Genomic DNA, 19,556 nt, shown 5'->3' on the forward strand with positions numbered 1-19,556 from the left:
TGACAGTTTAAAGTGCAGAGGGGAGGTGAGAAGTAGCAAGTCAACTGTCAGTCAGGAAAAGAGCAGGCCAAGCTTTGTGTGCACATTCATGTGAACACACGGGTTCACGTTCAGGGGTGTGCGTACACACATAACACAGCCCTTTCAATGCCATGCATAAAGCCAGCCCTCAAGTGTTGCTGACCCTTTAGAAGTCCATGTGATCTGTCCTTCTCCTCAGTCCACCTCTTAACATGTTCCCCCCCACACACCAGGGTGAAGCTGGTCCAACTGGGGCCCGTGGTCCTGAAGGAGCTCAAGGCCCCCGAGGTGAATCTGGAACTCCTGGCTCCCCTGGGCCTGCTGGTGCCTCTGTAAGTACAACTTGTCTTTGGTTGGAAGGGTCAGTAGCTCCCTAGCCTTGGCATTCTTGAGGCCGTATTTGACTCTAAGGGAAGTGGAGCGCTAATCCCCAAACCTCCACTCTGGCCTACCCCTGTTCTCACTATCTCCACCCATCTCTGGAAGCATCCAGCTCTGTCCCCAGCCCCTGGGTCTGGAGCTCCTTGAGGGTTGGGGGTGAGTGTGGATCCTGCGGTGCTGTTTGCTTTGTAATAACCCGACCCCACCCTTTTCAGGGTAACCCTGGAACTGACGGAATTCCTGGACCTAAAGGATCTGCTGTGAGTGCTGCACTTGGACTTCTTTCCTTCAAGGGTGAGGTGGGAGGGGCCGTCTTTCTTGGTTTCTCTCCCCTGACCCTCCTTTCTTTCTCTCCTGCTGACAGGGTGCTCCTGGGATTGCTGGTGCTCCTGGCTTCCCCGGACCCCGTGGTCCTCCAGGCCCTCAGGGTGCCACTGGTCCTCTGGGCCCGAAAGGTCAGATGGTAAGAGCCCAAGACAAGACCAAGTCCTACTGACATTACTGGGCCATGCCTGCTTCCATGCCCTCTTGGCCACACCTGCAGAAGGGTGACTGGATGTGGGCAAGTCCACGGGAGAACCCAACGTGAGAGGATGCCTCTCTCTTTTACAGGGTGAGCCTGGTATTGCTGGCTTCAAAGGCGAACAAGGTCCTAAGGGAGAGACGGTAAGTATCCACCCACACTCATTGCTGTCCCAGCAACTAAGTTCGTGGAGCATAGAGCCATTCCCCAGTCCCCATAGTCTACCATCTCTGAAGTCCATGCTCCAAGTATCTTGAGGAGTGACTAGAAATGAAGGTTCAGCACACCTGTGACAAGTCCCATGCACTTTGAGCACCCTGCTTTGGCTTAGCTAACATGAACGACTCAACCTCTGCATTTTACTTCTTTCCGCTGGGCCCCTTCAGCTGATTCAGGGCTGACTCTTTGTGGTCCCTCATCCTCCAGCCCCAATCACCAGCCCTGAAGCACTTGTCAAGTTTGCTTCCTCCACACTCCAGGTCAGATCTTGTTCTGGGGCCAGGTGAAGACTCACCTCATTTCTTTTTTGTATTGGCTTCAGGGTCCTGCTGGCCCCCAGGGAGCCCCTGGCCCTGCTGGTGAAGAAGGCAAAAGAGGTGCTCGTGGAGAGCCTGGTGGTGCTGGGCCCATTGGCCCCCCCGGAGAAAGAGTAAGTAGACAACAAACCCCCACTTTACCTTGGGGTGTGACCTCAACATGAAAGTTGAGTTCTGTGGCTTTCTTGGTAAAGTCTTGGGACCTTCCTGGGTCATACTCCTCTGTCTTTATCATGACCACAGAAACAGGCAATCCTTCCCTTGTTTGGTCCTTTTTCTCTGAGATGACATAAAATAATTTTTATTACTACAAAAAGTTGGGGGTAGATCCAAGGAGTTAATCCCCAGAATCTTGTATGTGGTGGCTGCTGCTCCACAGAAATTGGGGTTGATGGGTTGAGGATTCTCTCCAGCCACAGCTGCGTCGGGGTCCATCACAATTCCCTCCTGCCTTTTTCCTAGGGTGCTCCTGGCAACCGCGGCTTCCCAGGTCAAGATGGTCTGGCAGGTCCTAAGGTGAGTAGAGATGAGAGGGGCTTAGGGTTCCTCCTTTCGTCTCTGGTCAAGAGGCCTCTTGATGACTCCTTGTCTGCTCTCATATAGGGAGCCCCTGGAGAGCGAGGACCCAGTGGCCTTGCTGGTCCCAAGGGAGCCAACGGTGACACTGGCCGTCCTGGTGAGCCTGGCCTTCCTGGAGCTCGGGTGAGTAGAAGATCTGCTGTTGCCCTTGGCTTTTAACCCTGAATGAGCTGTTCTTTCCTGCCCACACCCTCCAGCCCTATGCTGTCAGTGTGGGGAGGTCCAGGGGGCTGTCCTTGACACCCATTCTCTTTTCTCTCCTAAATAAAGGGTCTTACTGGTCGCCCTGGTGATGCTGGTCCTCAAGGCAAAGTTGGTCCTTCTGTAAGTCTGTCATCCTGGGGCTGTCAGGGCAATAGCTCTGTGGAAGCAGGGAGAAGGGAGATAGGAGCTTAAGTAAGGGCAAACTATTCTACTGTGAATTTGTGGTAGGTTGAGGGTGGTGGAGGAGAGGCAGGATGGTAGATTCTGGGACCAGCTGTGCCCTGTGGAGTAGCTGTGAGCTCTGAAAATGCCATCTCATTTGCAAATTTGGTTTTTTTGGGGGGGAGAGACACAGTACATGGAACAGCTAAGCTAAGCAATGCCGTTTGGGTCTAGGCCCCTTTGCATGGTATGGGCTGATGACTGCAAGCTTAGCCAATACCAGGTGCCATGTGTACGGCTGGTGCCTAGTGCTCCTGCCTACTCGGTACTGAGTAAATAACCGGTGGATGGATGTGACCAGAGTACTCTGTCCTGAGAATGGTGTCCTTTCTTTTAGGGACCTGCTGGTGAAGATGGTCGCCCTGGTCCTCCAGGTCCTCAGGGGGCTCGTGGGCAGCCCGGTGTCATGGGTTTCCCTGGGCCTAAAGGTGCCAATGTAAGTAACACCCTACCCTTCAGTTGCCTTTCATGTGCTGCTGTCTTCTACTCCCTGAGGGGGAAAGTTGACTCCTAAATAGAGTTAACCAGGGACAGGGATCCATTAGAGCCCCTCTAACGTGGAGGGCTCTGGCCTCCATATCTTGTGATCCAGGAGAGACTGAGCTTCTCAGAGCCTCAGGACACCCCAGCCATGTCACTAACATGGGGCATGGCCCTTCATCTGGCTGCCAGTTCTGAGAGTTTGAGATGATAGTTTATTTCATCCTTTGGTGTCTGCTAAGCTGTGGCCTCAAGCCCCAGTCTCCCCATCCTGCTGTGCCCACTCCCCACCCTCTAACCATTATCTTTCTTTTTCCTCCAGGGTGAGCCTGGCAAAGGTGGTGAGAAGGGACTGCCTGGTGCTCCTGGTCTGAGGGTAAGCCCCCTTCCCAGTGCCCAGGGCTTGACATGGGGTGGGATCAACTCTTGAAAGGAAGGTAGGGGTGGCCTCCCTGTAGCCAGGGCCCTGGTCCATCTTGGTTTGTCTAGGTTTTGAAGGCCTACCAGAGAAACTTCTGGTTGCTGTTAGCAAAACCCTACAGTGATAAGGGAGTAATCCATGCTGAGAAAAAAGGAAAGGGACAGAAGGGAGGAGAGAGGAGAGAAACAGAGTTTGTTGTTGTTAAGTGCTGTTGAGACTGTGACTCATAGTGACCCTGTGAACAACAGATCTTGCTCTGTCCTGCACAGTCCTCAGGTTCTCCAACACCCTCAATCCTATTGGTACACTCGGTCAATCCGTCTTGCTGAGGGTCTTCCTCTCTTTATCTCACCCTCCACCTTTCTCAGCAGAATAGCTTTTTCCCAAGAGCTGACCTGTCCTAATAAAATACCCAAATTATGTGAGATGCAGTCTCACCATTCTTGCCTGTAAGGAGTACCCTGATTGCACTTCCTCCAAGAAAGATTCGTTTGTTCTTTTGGCAGTCTGGAAACCATGAGCCACAAAGTCTACCTTCCCAGGCCTGGGGGTGCGGTGTGCTTTTTGACGCTCTTTCTTTCTCTTAAGGGTCTTCCTGGAAAAGATGGTGAGACAGGAGCTGCAGGCCCCCCTGGCCCCGCTGTAAGTGTCTGCTCAGCCTCCTTGGGTGGCCTCATGGATGTGGGTGGGCTGGGTGGTGTGGAAGCAGGAGGTAGGGTGAAGGCGAGAGACCTCAGAGACCTAAGTGATGGAGTAGATCCAGGACATCAGACCCAAGCTGTGCCTCATGAGGCCGCTGTCCCAGAGCAGTGTGGACCCCAGCTTGGCTGTGAGGGTGCAGGTCACAGAAGGGGAGCATAAGCCGTCATAATTTTGTGAATCTCTTTCGTTGGGTAGTGATGGGAGAAGGCACATGGGCTCGCAGGCCCTTCTAGCTGCTGGGTCCTTGAGGCCACTGGCTCCGCTCATTGTCGCTTTTCCTCTTTAGGGTCCTGCTGGAGAACGAGGAGAGCAGGGTGCTCCTGGGCCATCTGGGTTCCAGGTGGGTGACAGGCTGACTTCCTCTTCAGACCCGTCCCACCCTCAAGGCTCTCTGGGGAGAGCAGCAGCAGCAGCTCTGCGCACCGGTCCTCCATCTGGCCGGAGGGTGGGGGCAGACACTTCAGAGCCCCCTGTGGCCTACCTTCCACGGAACCTCCCTGCAAAGATGAACCAGCACACTCACATCTTTGCTAACACAGTTCACTTTGACTTCTAGGGACTTCCTGGACCTCCTGGTCCCCCAGGCGAAGCTGGGAAAGCCGGTGAACAGGTGAGCGTGGGATGCCTGGAACCTGCACCTGATTAGATGGGAAACACTCTTCTGCCCAAGAGGAAAAGGCAGGAGAGAACCCCTCCTTTCCTCAGAGGGCACAGCTGGGGCTCAGCCTGGAAGTTGGGAGGCTTAGCAGGGACCCAGGGACAGAAAAGCTTTCTATCTCTTACCTCCCTCTTTGTTTCCTAGGGTGTTACTGGTGAAGCTGGTGCGCCTGGCCTTGTGGGCCCCCGGGTGAGTGTGTTGCCTCCTTCCTATGGCCCCGGCCCATGATCCGCTCCCCAGAACCCCTGCTTCTCTGTGGTCTGGCCTCTCCTCGGGCCTGTCTCCTCTTCCTGCCTTGCCTGACTTGTCCTTTCTGTGTGTCTGCGCAGGGTGAAAGAGGTTTCCCAGGTGAACGTGGCGCTCCAGGGCCCCAAGGTCTCCAGGGTGCCCGTGGATTGCCTGGTACTCCTGGCACTGATGGTTCCAAAGTAAGTGCATCCTGGCCCTGCTGGTGGGGGGGGGGGTCCTCGAGGCATCCCTGGGAGCCATGCTGAGGGGAGGCTGATGGGAGGGGAATGAAGATGAGAAGGGTGGAAGAACTGGAAGAAGGAGATAGAACAGAGCCCTAGCTTTCCACTCTGCTCAGTGGGGTCCCTAGGGAGGTGCTGCCCACCACAGATTCTCTCCACTTCCACCCTAGGGAGCTTCTGGCCCAGTTGGCCCTCCTGGAGCCCAGGGTCCCCCAGGTCTGCAAGGAATGCCCGGAGAGAGGGGAGCAGCTGGTATAGCTGGACCTAAGGGAGACAGGGTAAGTACTGGGTGTGACATAGTACCTGGCTGTGGGGCAGTTCCTCCTTCTTGAAGAACTTGGGGACACCTCCACACACAAAGTGCTAATTCCTTTTTGTCACGACTTCTCCTCGTCCTTCCTTCCATTTCACTCCTTACTTCATATCACCCACAACAAGACCACAGCTGATCCTTCTAGGGCAAGGTCTTGGCGGGACCAAGCTGGCTAAGGGTGCCCTATGTTCTCTGTCCTCCAGGGTGATGTTGGTGAGAAAGGCCCTGAGGGAGCCCCTGGAAAAGATGGTGGACGAGTAAGTGAAGACTGGTGGCGGGGACCTCGGGGACTGGGAAGGCACAGTGAGAAGGGAGGAGATGGCAGTGGGTGGGATCTTTGGACCTCTCAAAATGAGGGCCAGATGAAATGTAAAGGGATTCTGGGGCCAGCAGAGAGGGCGCCAAGGCCTCTTTATTGGTGAGACACCCAAGTTCCAGCAGGCTCTGGTCTGCCTTTCCTTACTCTCTCACCACCGCCTTCTCTCTCCTCAGGGTCTGACAGGTCCCATTGGTCCTCCGGGTCCAGCTGGTGCCAACGGTGAGAAGGTAAATCACTACTTCCTCTCTGCTCTTCATTTGACCCCCTCACACCCTTAGCAACAAAGTTCCTGTCAAAGGCCGAGCATTGCTATATCATCTCCTCACTCATCAGCTGAGCCCCTCCTGCCCCTCCTGCCATGGGTGGGGGGAGCTTCAAGGACCCTGGGGTGGGGGTAAGGGGAGTTCTTCTTAAAGGGGAAGTCATTGCCTTTGAGCCTCATCAGAGGATGGAGCAGTGGGCCTGGAGATAGAAGTATTTTCAGCAAACGCCCCGGTGAGGATGCAGCATGGATCGAAGTGGCAAGGGCAAAGTCCAGTAGGGTGAGGCCGTGAGCCTCATCTCTGTCCTTAGGGCTTCCTGGGTGTACCTTGCTCTTGAAGGGCCCACTTCTGTTCGCCCCCCTTAACTCAGTGACCCTTGTTCCCCCTTTAGGGAGAAGTTGGACCTCCTGGTCCTGCAGGAACTGCTGGTGCTCGAGGTGCTCCGGTGAGTTCTGGTTCTAGCTTGTGGCTGCCTCAGTGGCCCAGGCCTTGCAGGCTTCCTGGCCAGGCTTCCTCCCTTCCCTGGGGACATCTAGGATGGGGGTGTGGGGATGAAAGGAGAAGGCAGGTCTGCCTCCATGATGCCCTCAGTGTGGAGTCTCGGGTCCCCACATGCCATGGTTCTGGCCGAGGGAGGCTTCTGGGTCTCTTCATTCGGGACCAGTGAAGGCCTCAGTCAGATGTCCCCTCTCTGTGAGGTTACTCACAGGGCTGGGTCGGACCACATGAAGCCAGGCCCCTCTTTTCTGGCTCTGAGAGCAGAAGTAGGTACCAGATGTGGCTGACCTCTCTCTGGACGCCTTCTCTCACAGGGTGAACGTGGACAGATCGGACCTCCTGGGCCTGCTGGATTTGCTGGTCCTCCTGTGAGTATCTCTGTCCACCCTCTCTCCCCACATTTACCCCAAGAAAGAAACTTCCCAGAGAATTAACTCTCCCCCTTCTCTCCTCTTACCATCCACAATAATCTTAACCCAAATTCAATTTTTTGGTTTAGATTGGACAAGCTTAAACACACACACATACATTGTCTATCCCTTCACTCATCAGCTTCCTCCTCCTTCCCCCTCAGGGTGCTGATGGTCAGCCTGGTCCCAAGGGTGAGCAAGGAGAGGCCGGCCAGAAAGGTGATTCTGGTCCCCCTGGTCTTCAGGGCCCCTCAGGAGCTCCTGGGCCTCAGGTAGGTAACTAAGCTCCCAAAGAATGGTTCTCACAGGGTCTTTCTGGGTGCAGGAGGAGGCAGGACCTCAGTAGAGTCCCATAGGCTGGGATCACCTAAGAGGTTCTAGGAGCGCCTGTCTGAGTTCAGGGCTCTCTGCAGAGCCAACACTGCTGCAGCAGGGAGAGCCTGCAGGGAATGGGAATTTGAGATTATGGAAATGGGAATTTCAGAGATAAAGCTTCTGGTGGTAAAATGTTGGCCTACGGTTAGTGGAAGGGACTTTCATTGTCTTGATGTGGTAGTTGGGGGTAGTTGGAGGCTAAGGGTGTTGGAGGCAAAGCAGAGGGGGAGTGAGAGGAGTGAGGTGAGATGGCTGTGAGGGCTGACCTGGCTTTGTGGATGACTGGCAGACTTCTCCCCACAAGATCTAGAACCATAGTCTTGTGTTGCCTGGAATGGGAATTCAGTGCCAAGAAATCTGGCTTTGAAGGCCTCACCCTTACGAGCCCACTGTTGGGACTCAGGCAGGCCCCTTGCCTAGTTGCCCACAGCCCTCCCCTGGGGCCACTGGGACTCATGGCCTCTCTTTTCCCCTCTCAGGGTCCTACTGGAGTGACTGGTCCTAAAGGAGCCCGAGGAGCTCAAGGCCCACCGGTGAGTGAGGCTGGGTTCCCACTCCAACCTGGTGGGAGGAGGGCACTGGGCGGGGACTCCACTCACTCCACCCCTGCCTGTGAAGGCCTGAGGGGCTCTCAGGGGGGATGTTCTGTCACCCACCCCACCTCCTTCCTTCTCAGTCCTACTAAGCCTGTCATAGCAGTGTTCCAGGGTCTCCCATCCCTAGGCTCTGCCCTGTAGCTGGGAAAGACCCTGTGGGGGAGCTCCAGACTCCAGATGGAGGAGCAGTGCTTACCCAGTGCCTATGGCTGGATCCAGCAGTCCTCTCTCTCTCTCAATCCCTCTGCTGCTTCACAACCCCTCCCCCTTCCCACACTGGCCTCGGGGATGCCCACTCTTGGACCACAGTGAGGGTCCAGGGCATTCAGGGGCTCCTCTTTGCTCTCATAGGGAGCCACCGGATTCCCTGGAGCTGCTGGCCGCGTCGGACCCCCAGGCTCCAATGTAAGTGACACCTTGCCTTGCTCCTATCCTAATCCTGGCATTGAGGCTCAGGGGGCCATACAGTTTGGCTCATCTGCCCCAGCAGAGGTCCAGGGTGCTTCAGGCTGTCCCTAAGAGAGGCAGCTCATTGACATGGGGACCTACTGCTCTAATGCCTGGAGCAGAGGTGTGACCCTGTGTTTGGACGTAGGCTGCCCTCCCTGCTGGCCTAGGCTTGCCTCGTAGATTTCTGATCAGAGATGGGCCTACACAGAGATTGCCTTCTTCACGGGCACGTTTCCAGAAATTGCTCTGTGCACCTAACCTTGGCTTTTATAAGAAAGTCCACAGCGAGGCCCTTGCTTTGAGGGAGTGTGCAGTGAGGGAGTAGAGATGATCAATAGTCAGCCAGCTGCCTCCATCGCCAAGTGCAGAGGGAGCTAGAGCTGTGAGTGAGTCTGGGGGTCAGAGGGAACAAGGCTGGAGCTGGTCCTTGAAAAACAGAGGGACTGAGCAGCAAGGGAAGAGCCGAGTATGAGGATGGAGAAGCGGGGCTGGTGGCCAGAGAGCTCATGGTGGGTGAGGAGACCAGTGGGGTGGGCCAGAGGTGGGGCCACACTGTCCTCCACGCAGGAGGCAGGGAAGCTGCCAGAGGGAAAGTGCTGTGACTGGTCCAGCCAGCCTGGCTGGGGGAAGGTGAGATGAGCTCTCACTTCTTGTATTTTCTCCCGTAGGGTAACCCTGGACCCCCCGGACCCCCTGGTCCTTCTGGAAAAGATGGCCCCAAAGGTGCTCGAGGAGACACTGGTCCCTCTGGCCGAGCTGGTGACCCTGGCCTCCAAGGTCCAGCTGGAACCCCTGGTGAAAAGGGAGAGCCTGGAGACGATGGTCCTCCTGTAAGTGTACACCCCCTACCCCGCGACCCCAAGTCTGTCTAGAGACAAAGCCTGGTTAGAGCTGGGAGAGGCTCCTGAATCCGAGAGCATGGAGTGGGAGGGGTGGGTGGAGGAGATGCTGAGCTGGGAGCCCAGAGGGAAGTGCACAGAGGGCAGGGGCCAGGGGAGGAGGGCAGCTTCCTGGTCAGTCTTGGTGGGATGGCTGGGCCACTTCTCATTGCTTGCCTTTCCTCTCTCCAGGGCCCTGATGGTCCTCCAGGTCCCCAGGGGCTGGCTGGGCAGAGGGGCATTGTTGGTCTGCCCGGGCAGCGTGGTGAGAGAGGATTCCCCGGCCTGCCTGGCCCATCGGTAAGTGAGAGACGACTTTCTGCTGCCCGAGTTGGGCTCAGTTTGGCCTAGGCCCAAGCTCTCCACCACCAAGTGATCTGAGGTGGTGGCCCACCCTCCACCCACTTGGCACCTTTGGATTCTTTCTCCAGGGCGAGCCTGGGAAGCAGGGAGCTCCTGGATCATCTGGAGACCGAGGTCCCCCTGGCCCTGTGGGTCCTCCTGGCCTGACTGGTCCTGCGGGTGAGCCTGGACGAGAGGTGAGCACTGGGGCCCCTTCAAGGTACCCTGGTGGGAGAGCAGCCCTGCTGAACTCTGTGCCTTGGACAGAGTGAGGCTTATGGCGTGGGCTCCAGTGGAGAGGTTGTGGTGGGACAGAGTGGGCACAGAGCACCCAGGGCTGGTGATAAGGAGGAAGCAGGAAGATACTTGAGAGAAAACTTTGGCTTCCAAGCTTCAGATGGACAAAAGGAGGCTGGGGCTTCTGAGGGCAGGATAGGAACGGGGAGTGGAAACAGGGCTGAGGGCAGCTCTGATGCCCTCCTATTCCCCTTTCGCAGGGAAGCCCTGGTGCTGATGGCCCCCCTGGCAGAGATGGTGCAGCTGGAGTCAAGGTGAGCATCTTGGTGTTTCTTCGTTTAGTGGGGTAGAGAGGTCACCGAGGGTGACAAGTTGGGGTCAGACTCTTGTCTCAGCCTGGAACGACTTCCCCTTCTTGCCTCTTCTGGAAGACTCTTCTCTAAGCCCAAGATTTCTCTTCTAACAGGGTGAACGTGGTGAGACTGGTCCCCTTGGTGCTCCTGGAGCCCCCGGACCCCCTGGCTCTCCTGGCCCCGCTGGACCAACTGGCAAACAGGGAGACCGAGGAGAAGCTGTGAGTAGCCTTCCTTCCATGGAGCCCGTGGTGGCAGCAGTGGGTGGCTGAACTCTGCTGCCCACAGCCCAGGGCCCTGGGAGCAGCCCAAGAGCTCAGCTCAGGACAGATGCAGGGCAGGGTCTCCCCACCTGGCTGCCTGCTGAGGCTATTTTCTCTCTCTCCTCACAGGGTGCACAAGGCCCCATGGGACCCGCTGGACCAGCTGGAGCCCGAGGAATTGCAGTGAGTGTCCAAGCACCTCATGGTGGTTTGAGTCGCTGATGGGGGCAGATCTGGAAAGCAGAATGTGCCCTGCGGTTCTTGGAACTCTTTGGCTCTTGCCTTGGCCCAACCTCTGTTTGTCTATCTTGTTTCCAGGGTCCTCAAGGCCCCCGAGGTGACAAAGGAGAAACTGGAGAGGCTGGCGAAAGGGGACTGAAGGGACACCGTGGCTTCACTGGTCTTCAGGGTCTGCCTGGCCCCCCTGTGAGTGGTGATGCTTGAGTATAGCTACCTGTGAGGCCTTCTACCTGCACACACACACACACACACACACACTTCCCAGGTTGCTAAGACAACTGGGGATCATCCTAGGAAGCTCCCAGGACTTCCTCAGAGTTGGAGAGATGGGGAAGAGGGGAAGAAGTGGGGTGTGACACATGCACGCTCCTACAAGAGCAGCCGCATAGACAGCTCCTCGAGTCAAGAAGGAGCCATTTCTGGAGGATGGAGCCCTGCCTATGCTGCTCTCTGACCTTTGCCCCTTCCTTCTGCACAGGGTCCTTCTGGAGATCAAGGTGCTTCTGGTCCCGCTGGTCCTTCTGGCCCCAGAGTAAGTGAGATGGAGATGGGAGATGGATACCTGCACCTAGAGGGGTGGGGCCAGGTGTTCCGTTGAGGAAGGCAACGTTATGGGAGGACCTTGGGCTCAGGGGTCCTCCCTCTGCAGCTGGGGTGGGATTGGCTCAGCAGAACTATGACCAGAGAAACATTTGGGGTCACAGTGTTTCTTGGGGTCCAGGTGAGTATGAGAGCAGCTCACCACTATCAGATAAACACCCTGATAATAGAGTTCAACAAAGAGGAACTAAAGTGTAGCAGAGCCAGAAAGCTATTTTCCTGGAGGTTGGCCAAGCTGAGACCCTTGTGGGGTTCTGAGGCTGAGGAATGTGAAGATTAGTGCTAGCTATCAGGGGAGTCACTGAAACAGCCCTGTGCACTCCCCAACCTTCCCCTTGGTGGTCACTCTTTTCTCATAACCTCGTTTCCCCCGGCCTGCAGGGTCCTCCTGGTCCTGTCGGTCCCTCTGGAAAAGATGGCTCTAATGGAATCCCTGGCCCCATCGGGCCGCCTGGTCCCCGTGGACGTTCAGGAGAAACTGGCCCTGCCGTAAGTGTCTGCCTGGGTGCACTCAGCATCGGGGAGGCTTCACCTCTCAGGTGCTCATGCCTTTTAGGCACATGGTGATGGCGTCCTTTGTCCTGAAGTGTCCCCAGAGGTTTTAGTGTCTGAAATTGGTGCTGGGACACAGCAAAGAGGGGCTAATGGAAGAAATAGAGAATGTGTTGTGCTTTCTCCACGTGGGACTTGGAGGAATGTGACACTCTAGAGAATTCTCCTGGGTGGGATGGACACAGGAGGGGTCTCTCCTCACAGCTCTTGGATGACCTTTCTGTTTCCTGCCACAGGGTCCTCCTGGAAATCCTGGACCCCCTGGCCCTCCAGGTCCCCCTGGCCCAGGCATCGACATGTCCGCCTTTGCTGGCCTCGGCCAGAGGGAGAAGGGCCCTGACCCCATGCAGTACATGCGGGCTGACCAAGCAGCCGGCACCCTGAGGCAGCACGATGTCGAGGTAGACGCCACACTCAAGTCCCTCAACAACCAGATCGAGAGCATCCGCAGCCCAGAGGGCTCCCGCAAGAACCCTGCTCGCACCTGCCGTGACCTGAAACTCTGCCACCCTGAGTGGAAGAGCGGTGAGCCTGGATCCCCTGCCGGAGAGGAGGAGGTTGGCCCCCTGGGCATGGTTCCCTTAGCTCGAGACAGAGCCACAATGGATGGTTCTGGCAGGTGGCTGCTCCCCACTTTTATAGCGGAGTTGCTGCAGCCCTGGGCACTGTCCTGCCACAGACACATGGCAGAGGAAGTGACTTCAGGACAGTCTATCCGCTAGGCAGCCATGGCGTCTGCCCTTTTGTCTGTGTCTCCAGCACTGGACGGACCCTTGGAGGTCCCCACACCCTTGCATTCTCTCATCTCCCTTCCTTTGGGCCGCATGTGACCCTCATACACTGTCGTCTTGGGTCCTTGTAGTATTTATTTCCTGCCTCCTCCAGTTAGGCTTGACCCTCAGGGTATCTGGATCTGTGCCTAACTGAGCCTTGGGGGGATGCTGCCCTCCCCCTTGCAGGAGACTACTGGATTGACCCCAACCAGGGCTGCACCTTGGATGCCATGAAGGTCTTCTGCAACATGGAGACTGGCGAGACTTGCGTCTACCCCAACCCAGCCAATGTTCCCAAGAAGAACTGGTGGAGCAGCAAGAGCAAGGAGAGGAAGCATGTCTGGTTCGGGGAAACCATCAACGGTGGCTTCCACGTGAGTACCTGGTGGCTTTAGGTCGGATGCGCCTCCTGACACCTTTATCTTCTCTCTTCCTGGAAGCATTTCACACTTCCTCGCATTTCCACCAGTTTTCTTTTGGGTTTATGAGAAAGGGACATGGCAAATTTGGGAACAGATAATAATGGTGATGCTTAAACCCCACAGTGGGCACAGAGCTACTGAACTGTACATGCTAAGATTGTTGAAATGTCCAGTGTTGTTACATAGGTAATTATCACAATATGATAAAGAAGACAGATAAAGAGAGGCCCTCTCTGGGGCTTCTGCTCCCTGAAAACAAAATCGCCCTCCTAGTTTCTAACTCCTCTCCTCTAGCACCCTTTCTGGCTCCTTTGAGCACTGGGCCATTGAAAAGCACCTCAAGCTCCCCAACTCTAGTGAATGGCAGGCTCCCAGACATCACACCACAACTCTTTACCCTAACAGTTCAGCTATGGAGATGACAACCTGGCTCCCAACACCGCCAACGTCCAGATGACCTTCCTACGCCTGCTATCCACCGAGGGCTCCCAAAACATCACTTACCACTGCAAGAACAGCATCGCCTATATGGATGAAGCTGCCGGCAACCTCAAGAAGGCCTTACTCATCCAGGGCTCCAACGACGTTGAGATCCGGGCCGAGGGCAACAGCAGGTTTACATACAGTGCCTTGAAGGATGGCTGCACGGTGAGTGGGGTTGGCTGGAACCACAGGAGAGACGAGAGGCTCAGGCTGGTGCAGGGCAGGGATCTGTATGTGTATGTTGTATGTGTATGATCTGTATGTGTCATTGTCCAAAACGGAAGGCTCATCAGAAGTGCATATTCTATGTCTGTATGTGTCGAGGGGAATTTGGGAGGTAACAAACAGAAGACAAGAAAAGTGACAGGCGTTCTGTTTCTTCACTCACTTGGCTCAGGAAAAATATGACCCTCCTGAGTGTATCCAGTGCCTATTGTCATATGTAAGAGAAAGGATCCACGTTAAGTGTGAGGTAGATGAAGTGGGGAAGGAGGAAGGGTAGGGTGGAGCAAGTCACTAGCCTCAGGAGTAGTATAGGAATTGAAATGGAGAAGGTGCTGGAAGCCAAGAAGAGGTGGAAGGAGTCCCCTGAATGTGGTTCTCACTGTGGGAACTGAGGACGCTTGCTCAGTCTTGGGGTCATGTGTCATGGGCACTGGATTTCATGACATCTCCTCTCTCTCCCCTCTAGAAACATACCGGTAAGTGGGGCAAGACTGTCATCGAGTACCGGTCACAGAAGACCTCCCGCCTCCCCATCATTGACATTGCACCCATGGACATTGGAGGGCCTGATCAGGAATTTGGTGTGGACATAGGGCCTGTCTGCTTCTTGTAAAAACCCCCACCCAGAAACAACACAATCCATTCTGAACCCAAAGGACCCGCGTACTTTCCAATCAATTCCAGTCACTCTAGGACTCTGCACGGAATGGCTGACCTGACCTGATGTCCATTCATCCCACTGTCTCACATTTTGGACTTTTATTCCCTCTTTCTAAGAGACCTGAACTGGGCAGACTGCAAAATCAAATCTTGGTGTTCTATTTATTTATTATCTTCCTGTAAGACCTTTGGGTCAAGGCAGAGGCAGGAAACTAACTGGTGTGAGTCAAATGCCCCATGAGTGACTGCCCCCCAGCCCAGGTGAGAAGACTCCTTCAGGTGCCGGGCGCAGGAACTGCGTGTGCCCTACACAATGGTGCTATTCTGTGTCAAACACCTCTGTATTTTGTAAAACATCAATTGATATTAAAAACAAAAAAATTATTGGAAAGTATATACTGTCCTGTGTTCTGTTCTTGATTTTCCTTTAGTCTTTGGTTCTGCAGGCATGGTCTTTCCAGAGCCTCCTCTCTTTACTTTTCTGCCAAGAAAGAGAACAGTGAGGCCACACTGCCTGGCTCAGAGGCCTCACACAAATGCAAACTTACCTCTTTTTATAAACCTTGATGGCGCATGAACCCCAGAGGTGAGCTGAGGACATAGACTCAAGGCTTGGGAAGGAAGGCTGGGCCTTTCTCTAGAGAGTCAATACTGAACACAACTTCAGGAGCAAAAATCTCCAGCAGATTGGTTCAAGAGAGATGATGTTCTCTACACCAAGGGCCAAGGGCAGAGTGTGAGTTGCTGGGTGAGAGAAACACATCAGAGGGGCTCCCAAAGGAATGTGGAAGGAGAGGGGCAAGGAGGGCAAGGGAAACGTGCAGGGGCTAAGCGCACACAGTCATACACGTTTGATGGGCTGCTTATTTGAGACTTTCTAGAAGTAAGAATTTTTTAAAATTATTTTTTCTTTTGTTTTGGATTTCCAGTCATTCATGGTTGCACTTTTCTCCCTGCCCACACCTCCCCTCCAGTTCATTCTTCTCTTTGAAAGTGAAAAGAAAAATTCTTTCCTTGTCATACAATCCCTCCCCCCATGCCACTCCACTATGCAGCCTTAGTTCTGGACTCCTGTCATGACAATAATACCTAATCATATATCCCTTTTAAACAGTTCTCTCCCTTATCTGTTTCAATGCAGTATATATAATTTATCCCCTTTCTCAGTCTCCCCTCAACCCTGATGTGCAGTAGTTAAGTGCTTGAGTGCCAACCAAATGATTAACAATCGGCATCCCCCCCAGCTGCTCCCTGGGGAAGATGTGGTCGTCTGCTTCCATAAGGGAGCTTCCCTGCAGAGGCTTCCATACTTCCAAGAGGGAGCTCTGGTGGCCTAGGGGTAAGGAGCTGTGCTTCCAACCCAGAGGTATATGGTTCAAATCTACCAGCAGCTCTGTGGGAGAAAGATGGGCAATCAATTCCCACGTTATTCACGGCCTATGAAAACCTGCTGGAGAATCAGCTAGGAATCAGTTGCAACATAGCAACAACTACTTCTATAAAGTTTACAGCATTAGAGACCCATGGGGTAGTTCACCTGTGTCCTACCGGGATGCTATAAGTAAACAGCAATGGGTATACACCTTTAAGTCAAGGAAAGGTAGGGGGCATTAAGCGCCTCCTCTCCTTCCCCTTATTCTTTTGTCCTGCTCTGTCCCTCTGGGCCTGCATGTAGGTCTTGCGTGGACTTCTCTGAAAATAAGGCTTATGAATTGATCTCTCTCATTTCTCCTTACTCTCTGGTGCCCCTGGCTCGCCAATGGCTTGGTAGAAATGTTGAAAGTGCAGGGGTATAACCAGTAAAGACGTTTGAGGTGGGCAAGAAAGACAAAACCAATCAGAATCTATGGTGGTTGTTGTTGATTGCCGTTGAGTTGAGCACGACTCATAATGACTCTATGAACAACAGGCCTGAAGCCTTTCTAGAAAAAAACTGCAAAATTTATTTGGCACTGCTGCTGAGCCAGCCAGCCATGCTTTCTTCCCAGACAGCCTCTTTCTTCCATTCTGGCCTTGTCCTGCCTCTAGTTAAAGTCTCATCATTTTGCTAGTAGAGAAATAATGAAATTAAATATTGGGTTTATTTTAATGATTACTGCCCAATCTACGAGGGGAGTTCTGGTGGCTTAGTGGTAAGAAGTTGTGTCGCAATCCCAAAAGCACGCAGTTTGAATCCACCAGCTGCTCTGTGGAAAAAGGATGGGCAATCTCCTTCCAGTCCTCTTATTTACCGCCTCTGAAAACTCACTGGAGTGTCAACCATAGGTCTGTTCCAACTTGACAGCACACAACAGGAGAGCTAATAGGGAGCTAATTAATTAATAGGTAATTTCCTCCCTTGTGATTTACATCCTCTGAAAACCTATAAAAGGTCAGCTATGAGTGGATTCCAATTCAACAGAACATAATGAGAGCTAACGAGGGCAAAGGAAAGGGCAGGTAAGATATCTGCAGGTGTATAAAAAGTTCCTTACTAATTTGAGCTGAGTTGCTAAGTTTGGGTCCAACCTGCCAATCAAACTAAAGGAGCCCACCTGCTGCTGGCTTCACTCTACTGTCCACAGTTGAGATGCAGCTACATAGTTTAAATAAATTAGCTCCGTAGCTCATGACCATCAGCTCAGACTTATGTAAAAGTTGTCCTATCTGTACCAGGATGGCAAATGGATCTCTCACAGCTCATTTCCTGAGTACCTAGTACAATCTGAAAATGATAGCAACTGCTTCTTATGTAATCAAGATGAAAGAGTTCAGGGATGAAAGGCAGTCAACAGATGACTAGCTCAAATTGGCCTGCCATGCATGCTAAACTCAACATCAAGAAAACAAAGATTCTCACCACTGGGCAGCTTCATGATAGAGAAGAAACTGAGATTGTTAGAAACTTCAGCTTGCCTGCTTCCACAACCAACACTCTTGGTACCAGCAGCCAGGAAATCAAAAGATGAATTGTATTGGGAAATTCTGCTGTTGGCGACTCTCTCCAGTACTGAAGAGCAACAATGTCAGTCTGGAGATTAAGGTGTGCCTGAATCAGGCCATGGTCTTTGCAATTATCTGCTATGTATCAGAGAGATGGACAATAACAGAAGAAGGATCAATGCCTTTGAGTTGTGCTGGTGAAGAGTGTTAAACATACTGCGGACTGCCAGGAGAACAAATAGGTCTGTCCTGGAGAGGGTGAAATCAAGCTGCTCCCTGGAGGCAAGGATTTTGAAGTTCCATATCATATACTTAGGGCATGTGGCCAGGAGGGACCACTCCTTGAAGAGGACTTCCAGTGCCTGGAAAGGTGAAGAGACAGCACAGGAGACGAGGACCCAGAATGAGATAGATTGACTCAGTGACTGGAGAAAGGGGCTTAGGTCTGTTGGAGATGATGAGATTGGCTCAGGATAGGGCAGGGTTCAGGGCTAACGTACATAAGGTCGCTATCAGTTGCAGGTGATTTGATGGCAAATAACAACCACCACCACCTGCTCCAGGCTAGCTTAGAAGGGAAATGAATCTCTTCACTCTCACGACTCCTGATGCCTTGAGAAAGTCAAGTTTCTTCAGTCAGAATGTCCCCAGTAGGACTGAGTGAAGAGGTGCCTTACAATCTGCGAGGCCTTGATGGTTATTTTCCTCTCTTAAGCCTTAGCTTCCCTCTTCTTAAAAAATGTGGCGACTGTTCTCAAAAGTTTTAGATTAGGAGTCAGGAGTTGGATATACGGCTGAGATTCACTCTAAAGTTTACTGGATCACTGGTGAAGGAATACAAGTAAAGGAACAGAGGAAATCTTATAGGAGTGTTGTTAAGGTGATAAAGAATTGAAGAAAGTTGAGTTTCACTTACAAAGACAAAGAACATTTTTTCCCCCCAAAGGAAAAATTGGAGTCCTGTACATCTATGTAAAGCTTTTAATAAATAGGATGGTTCTTTTAGTAGTTTGTTTTACATTTGGAGCTAAAAAGAAAAAAAAAAAAGGAATACTCAAAGGAATAATTTAGGTAACTGAGTGGTACAAATGGTTAAGTGCTTAACTATTACTTCAAGGTTGGCTATTCAAACCAACCCAGAGATGGTTCATACAGTAGATAGGTCTTGTGATCTGTTTCCAAGAGTTCAGAGCCAACTCTACGGAGTTTTACTCTGCACACATAGAGATACTGTGAGATAGCATTGAATGGCTCCAGAATAAATGGTGGAGGTATATATCATGACCTATATGTGGTCTGGTGAGTATGCCTGGTGGTAGTGTTTTAAACTTCAAGCTATGACTAAACAAAAAAAGCATCAGAAAATAACTGCTCAAGAAACACTTCCCGGGAATCAGCGGACAAACAACTGAAGCAAAACTCTTCAACCACTTATTCAAGTACAAGTATTCTTGAAAGAAAGAGGTATAGAGAGCTTGGTTTAGGGAGAAGGTGGAGGAGGGAAGAGACTGTGAAGTCAAAAAAGGACACAGTATAACTCAGGCTAGAAGCTCCAAGAAGAAATCTCCAGTAAGGCATTTTCTCTAAGAAACTAGTTATTACAGAATTTTGCCCAATTATGGTAACAATGACTTGAGACAATAAATTCTATTTGCTAAAAGCAAATTCCTACCATTCTCTGAAGCACTGAAAGATACTGTGATACACTATCTAGTGCCATGATAAACTATACAGTGTATCCCAGATGCAATTTGGGAAGCTAAGAGAAAATTTTAAATAGGCCAAAGAATTCATAGCATTATGAGCTCAAGCTTACTGCTAAGTTTAAAATGTTAAGTGCCCTCATTTGAACATCATAGCTCAATTTTAATATGAGAATGAGGAAGTATTATTGAAGTTGTTAAAAAAACCCAAACCTCAAAACAGCACCAGCAAGAGTTGTGTTTTAAAGATGACATGGAAAAAATACCCTACAGAGGTTACTAAGAAACTTGTAAAACTAATGGGGAAATGTAGCTATATTTCCACATGTCCTATTTAGGGTCATATTTTCACAAACGGGACACCTTTGCTTTTCTACAAATGGTGATACCCCTCTATTAATGCCTATAACATAAACGACCCAGTGTAATATTAAAATATAGTTTTCAAGACACAATTTTTTAGTTACTCAATGATAAACTTA

General features: G+C 52.3%; 1 protein-coding gene across 2 annotated transcripts in view; it reads left to right on the forward strand.

Annotated features, from left to right (window-relative positions):
* Nucleotides 1-14,843, forward strand: part of COL2A1 (collagen, type II, alpha 1) — a 32,011-nt gene extending 17,168 nt beyond the window's left edge. For both annotated transcript variants that reach the window (XM_006888158.1, XM_006888159.1), the window contains 36 exons: nucleotides 255-353; nucleotides 618-662; nucleotides 767-865; nucleotides 1,015-1,068; nucleotides 1,467-1,574; nucleotides 1,924-1,977; nucleotides 2,065-2,163; nucleotides 2,311-2,364; nucleotides 2,804-2,902; nucleotides 3,269-3,322; nucleotides 3,956-4,009; nucleotides 4,356-4,409; nucleotides 4,626-4,679; nucleotides 4,872-4,916; nucleotides 5,057-5,155; nucleotides 5,368-5,475; nucleotides 5,714-5,767; nucleotides 6,003-6,056; nucleotides 6,484-6,537; nucleotides 6,905-6,958; nucleotides 7,165-7,272; nucleotides 7,855-7,908; nucleotides 8,323-8,376; nucleotides 9,090-9,251; nucleotides 9,492-9,599; nucleotides 9,731-9,838; nucleotides 10,139-10,192; nucleotides 10,345-10,452; nucleotides 10,624-10,677; nucleotides 10,813-10,920; nucleotides 11,213-11,266; nucleotides 11,716-11,823; nucleotides 12,123-12,411; nucleotides 12,846-13,033; nucleotides 13,487-13,729; nucleotides 14,256-14,843. In XM_006888158.1, coding sequence (XP_006888220.1) covers nucleotides 255-353; nucleotides 618-662; nucleotides 767-865; nucleotides 1,015-1,068; nucleotides 1,467-1,574; nucleotides 1,924-1,977; nucleotides 2,065-2,163; nucleotides 2,311-2,364; nucleotides 2,804-2,902; nucleotides 3,269-3,322; nucleotides 3,956-4,009; nucleotides 4,356-4,409; nucleotides 4,626-4,679; nucleotides 4,872-4,916; nucleotides 5,057-5,155; nucleotides 5,368-5,475; nucleotides 5,714-5,767; nucleotides 6,003-6,056; nucleotides 6,484-6,537; nucleotides 6,905-6,958; nucleotides 7,165-7,272; nucleotides 7,855-7,908; nucleotides 8,323-8,376; nucleotides 9,090-9,251; nucleotides 9,492-9,599; nucleotides 9,731-9,838; nucleotides 10,139-10,192; nucleotides 10,345-10,452; nucleotides 10,624-10,677; nucleotides 10,813-10,920; nucleotides 11,213-11,266; nucleotides 11,716-11,823; nucleotides 12,123-12,411; nucleotides 12,846-13,033; nucleotides 13,487-13,729; nucleotides 14,256-14,402 — 3,342 coding nt within the window. In that variant the 3' untranslated portion in view covers nucleotides 14,403-14,843. The remainder of the gene's footprint in view (nucleotides 1-254; nucleotides 354-617; nucleotides 663-766; nucleotides 866-1,014; nucleotides 1,069-1,466; nucleotides 1,575-1,923; nucleotides 1,978-2,064; nucleotides 2,164-2,310; nucleotides 2,365-2,803; nucleotides 2,903-3,268; nucleotides 3,323-3,955; nucleotides 4,010-4,355; nucleotides 4,410-4,625; nucleotides 4,680-4,871; nucleotides 4,917-5,056; nucleotides 5,156-5,367; nucleotides 5,476-5,713; nucleotides 5,768-6,002; nucleotides 6,057-6,483; nucleotides 6,538-6,904; nucleotides 6,959-7,164; nucleotides 7,273-7,854; nucleotides 7,909-8,322; nucleotides 8,377-9,089; nucleotides 9,252-9,491; nucleotides 9,600-9,730; nucleotides 9,839-10,138; nucleotides 10,193-10,344; nucleotides 10,453-10,623; nucleotides 10,678-10,812; nucleotides 10,921-11,212; nucleotides 11,267-11,715; nucleotides 11,824-12,122; nucleotides 12,412-12,845; nucleotides 13,034-13,486; nucleotides 13,730-14,255) is intronic.
* Nucleotides 14,844-19,556: the final 4,713 nt, after the last annotated feature.

This window comes from Elephantulus edwardii, unplaced genomic scaffold (genome assembly GCF_000299155.1).
Source record: "Elephantulus edwardii isolate Elephantulus edwardi_28Jun2011 unplaced genomic scaffold, EleEdw1.0 scaffold00065, whole genome shotgun sequence".
NCBI classification, from domain to species: Eukaryota; Metazoa; Chordata; class Mammalia; order Macroscelidea; family Macroscelididae; genus Elephantulus; species Elephantulus edwardii.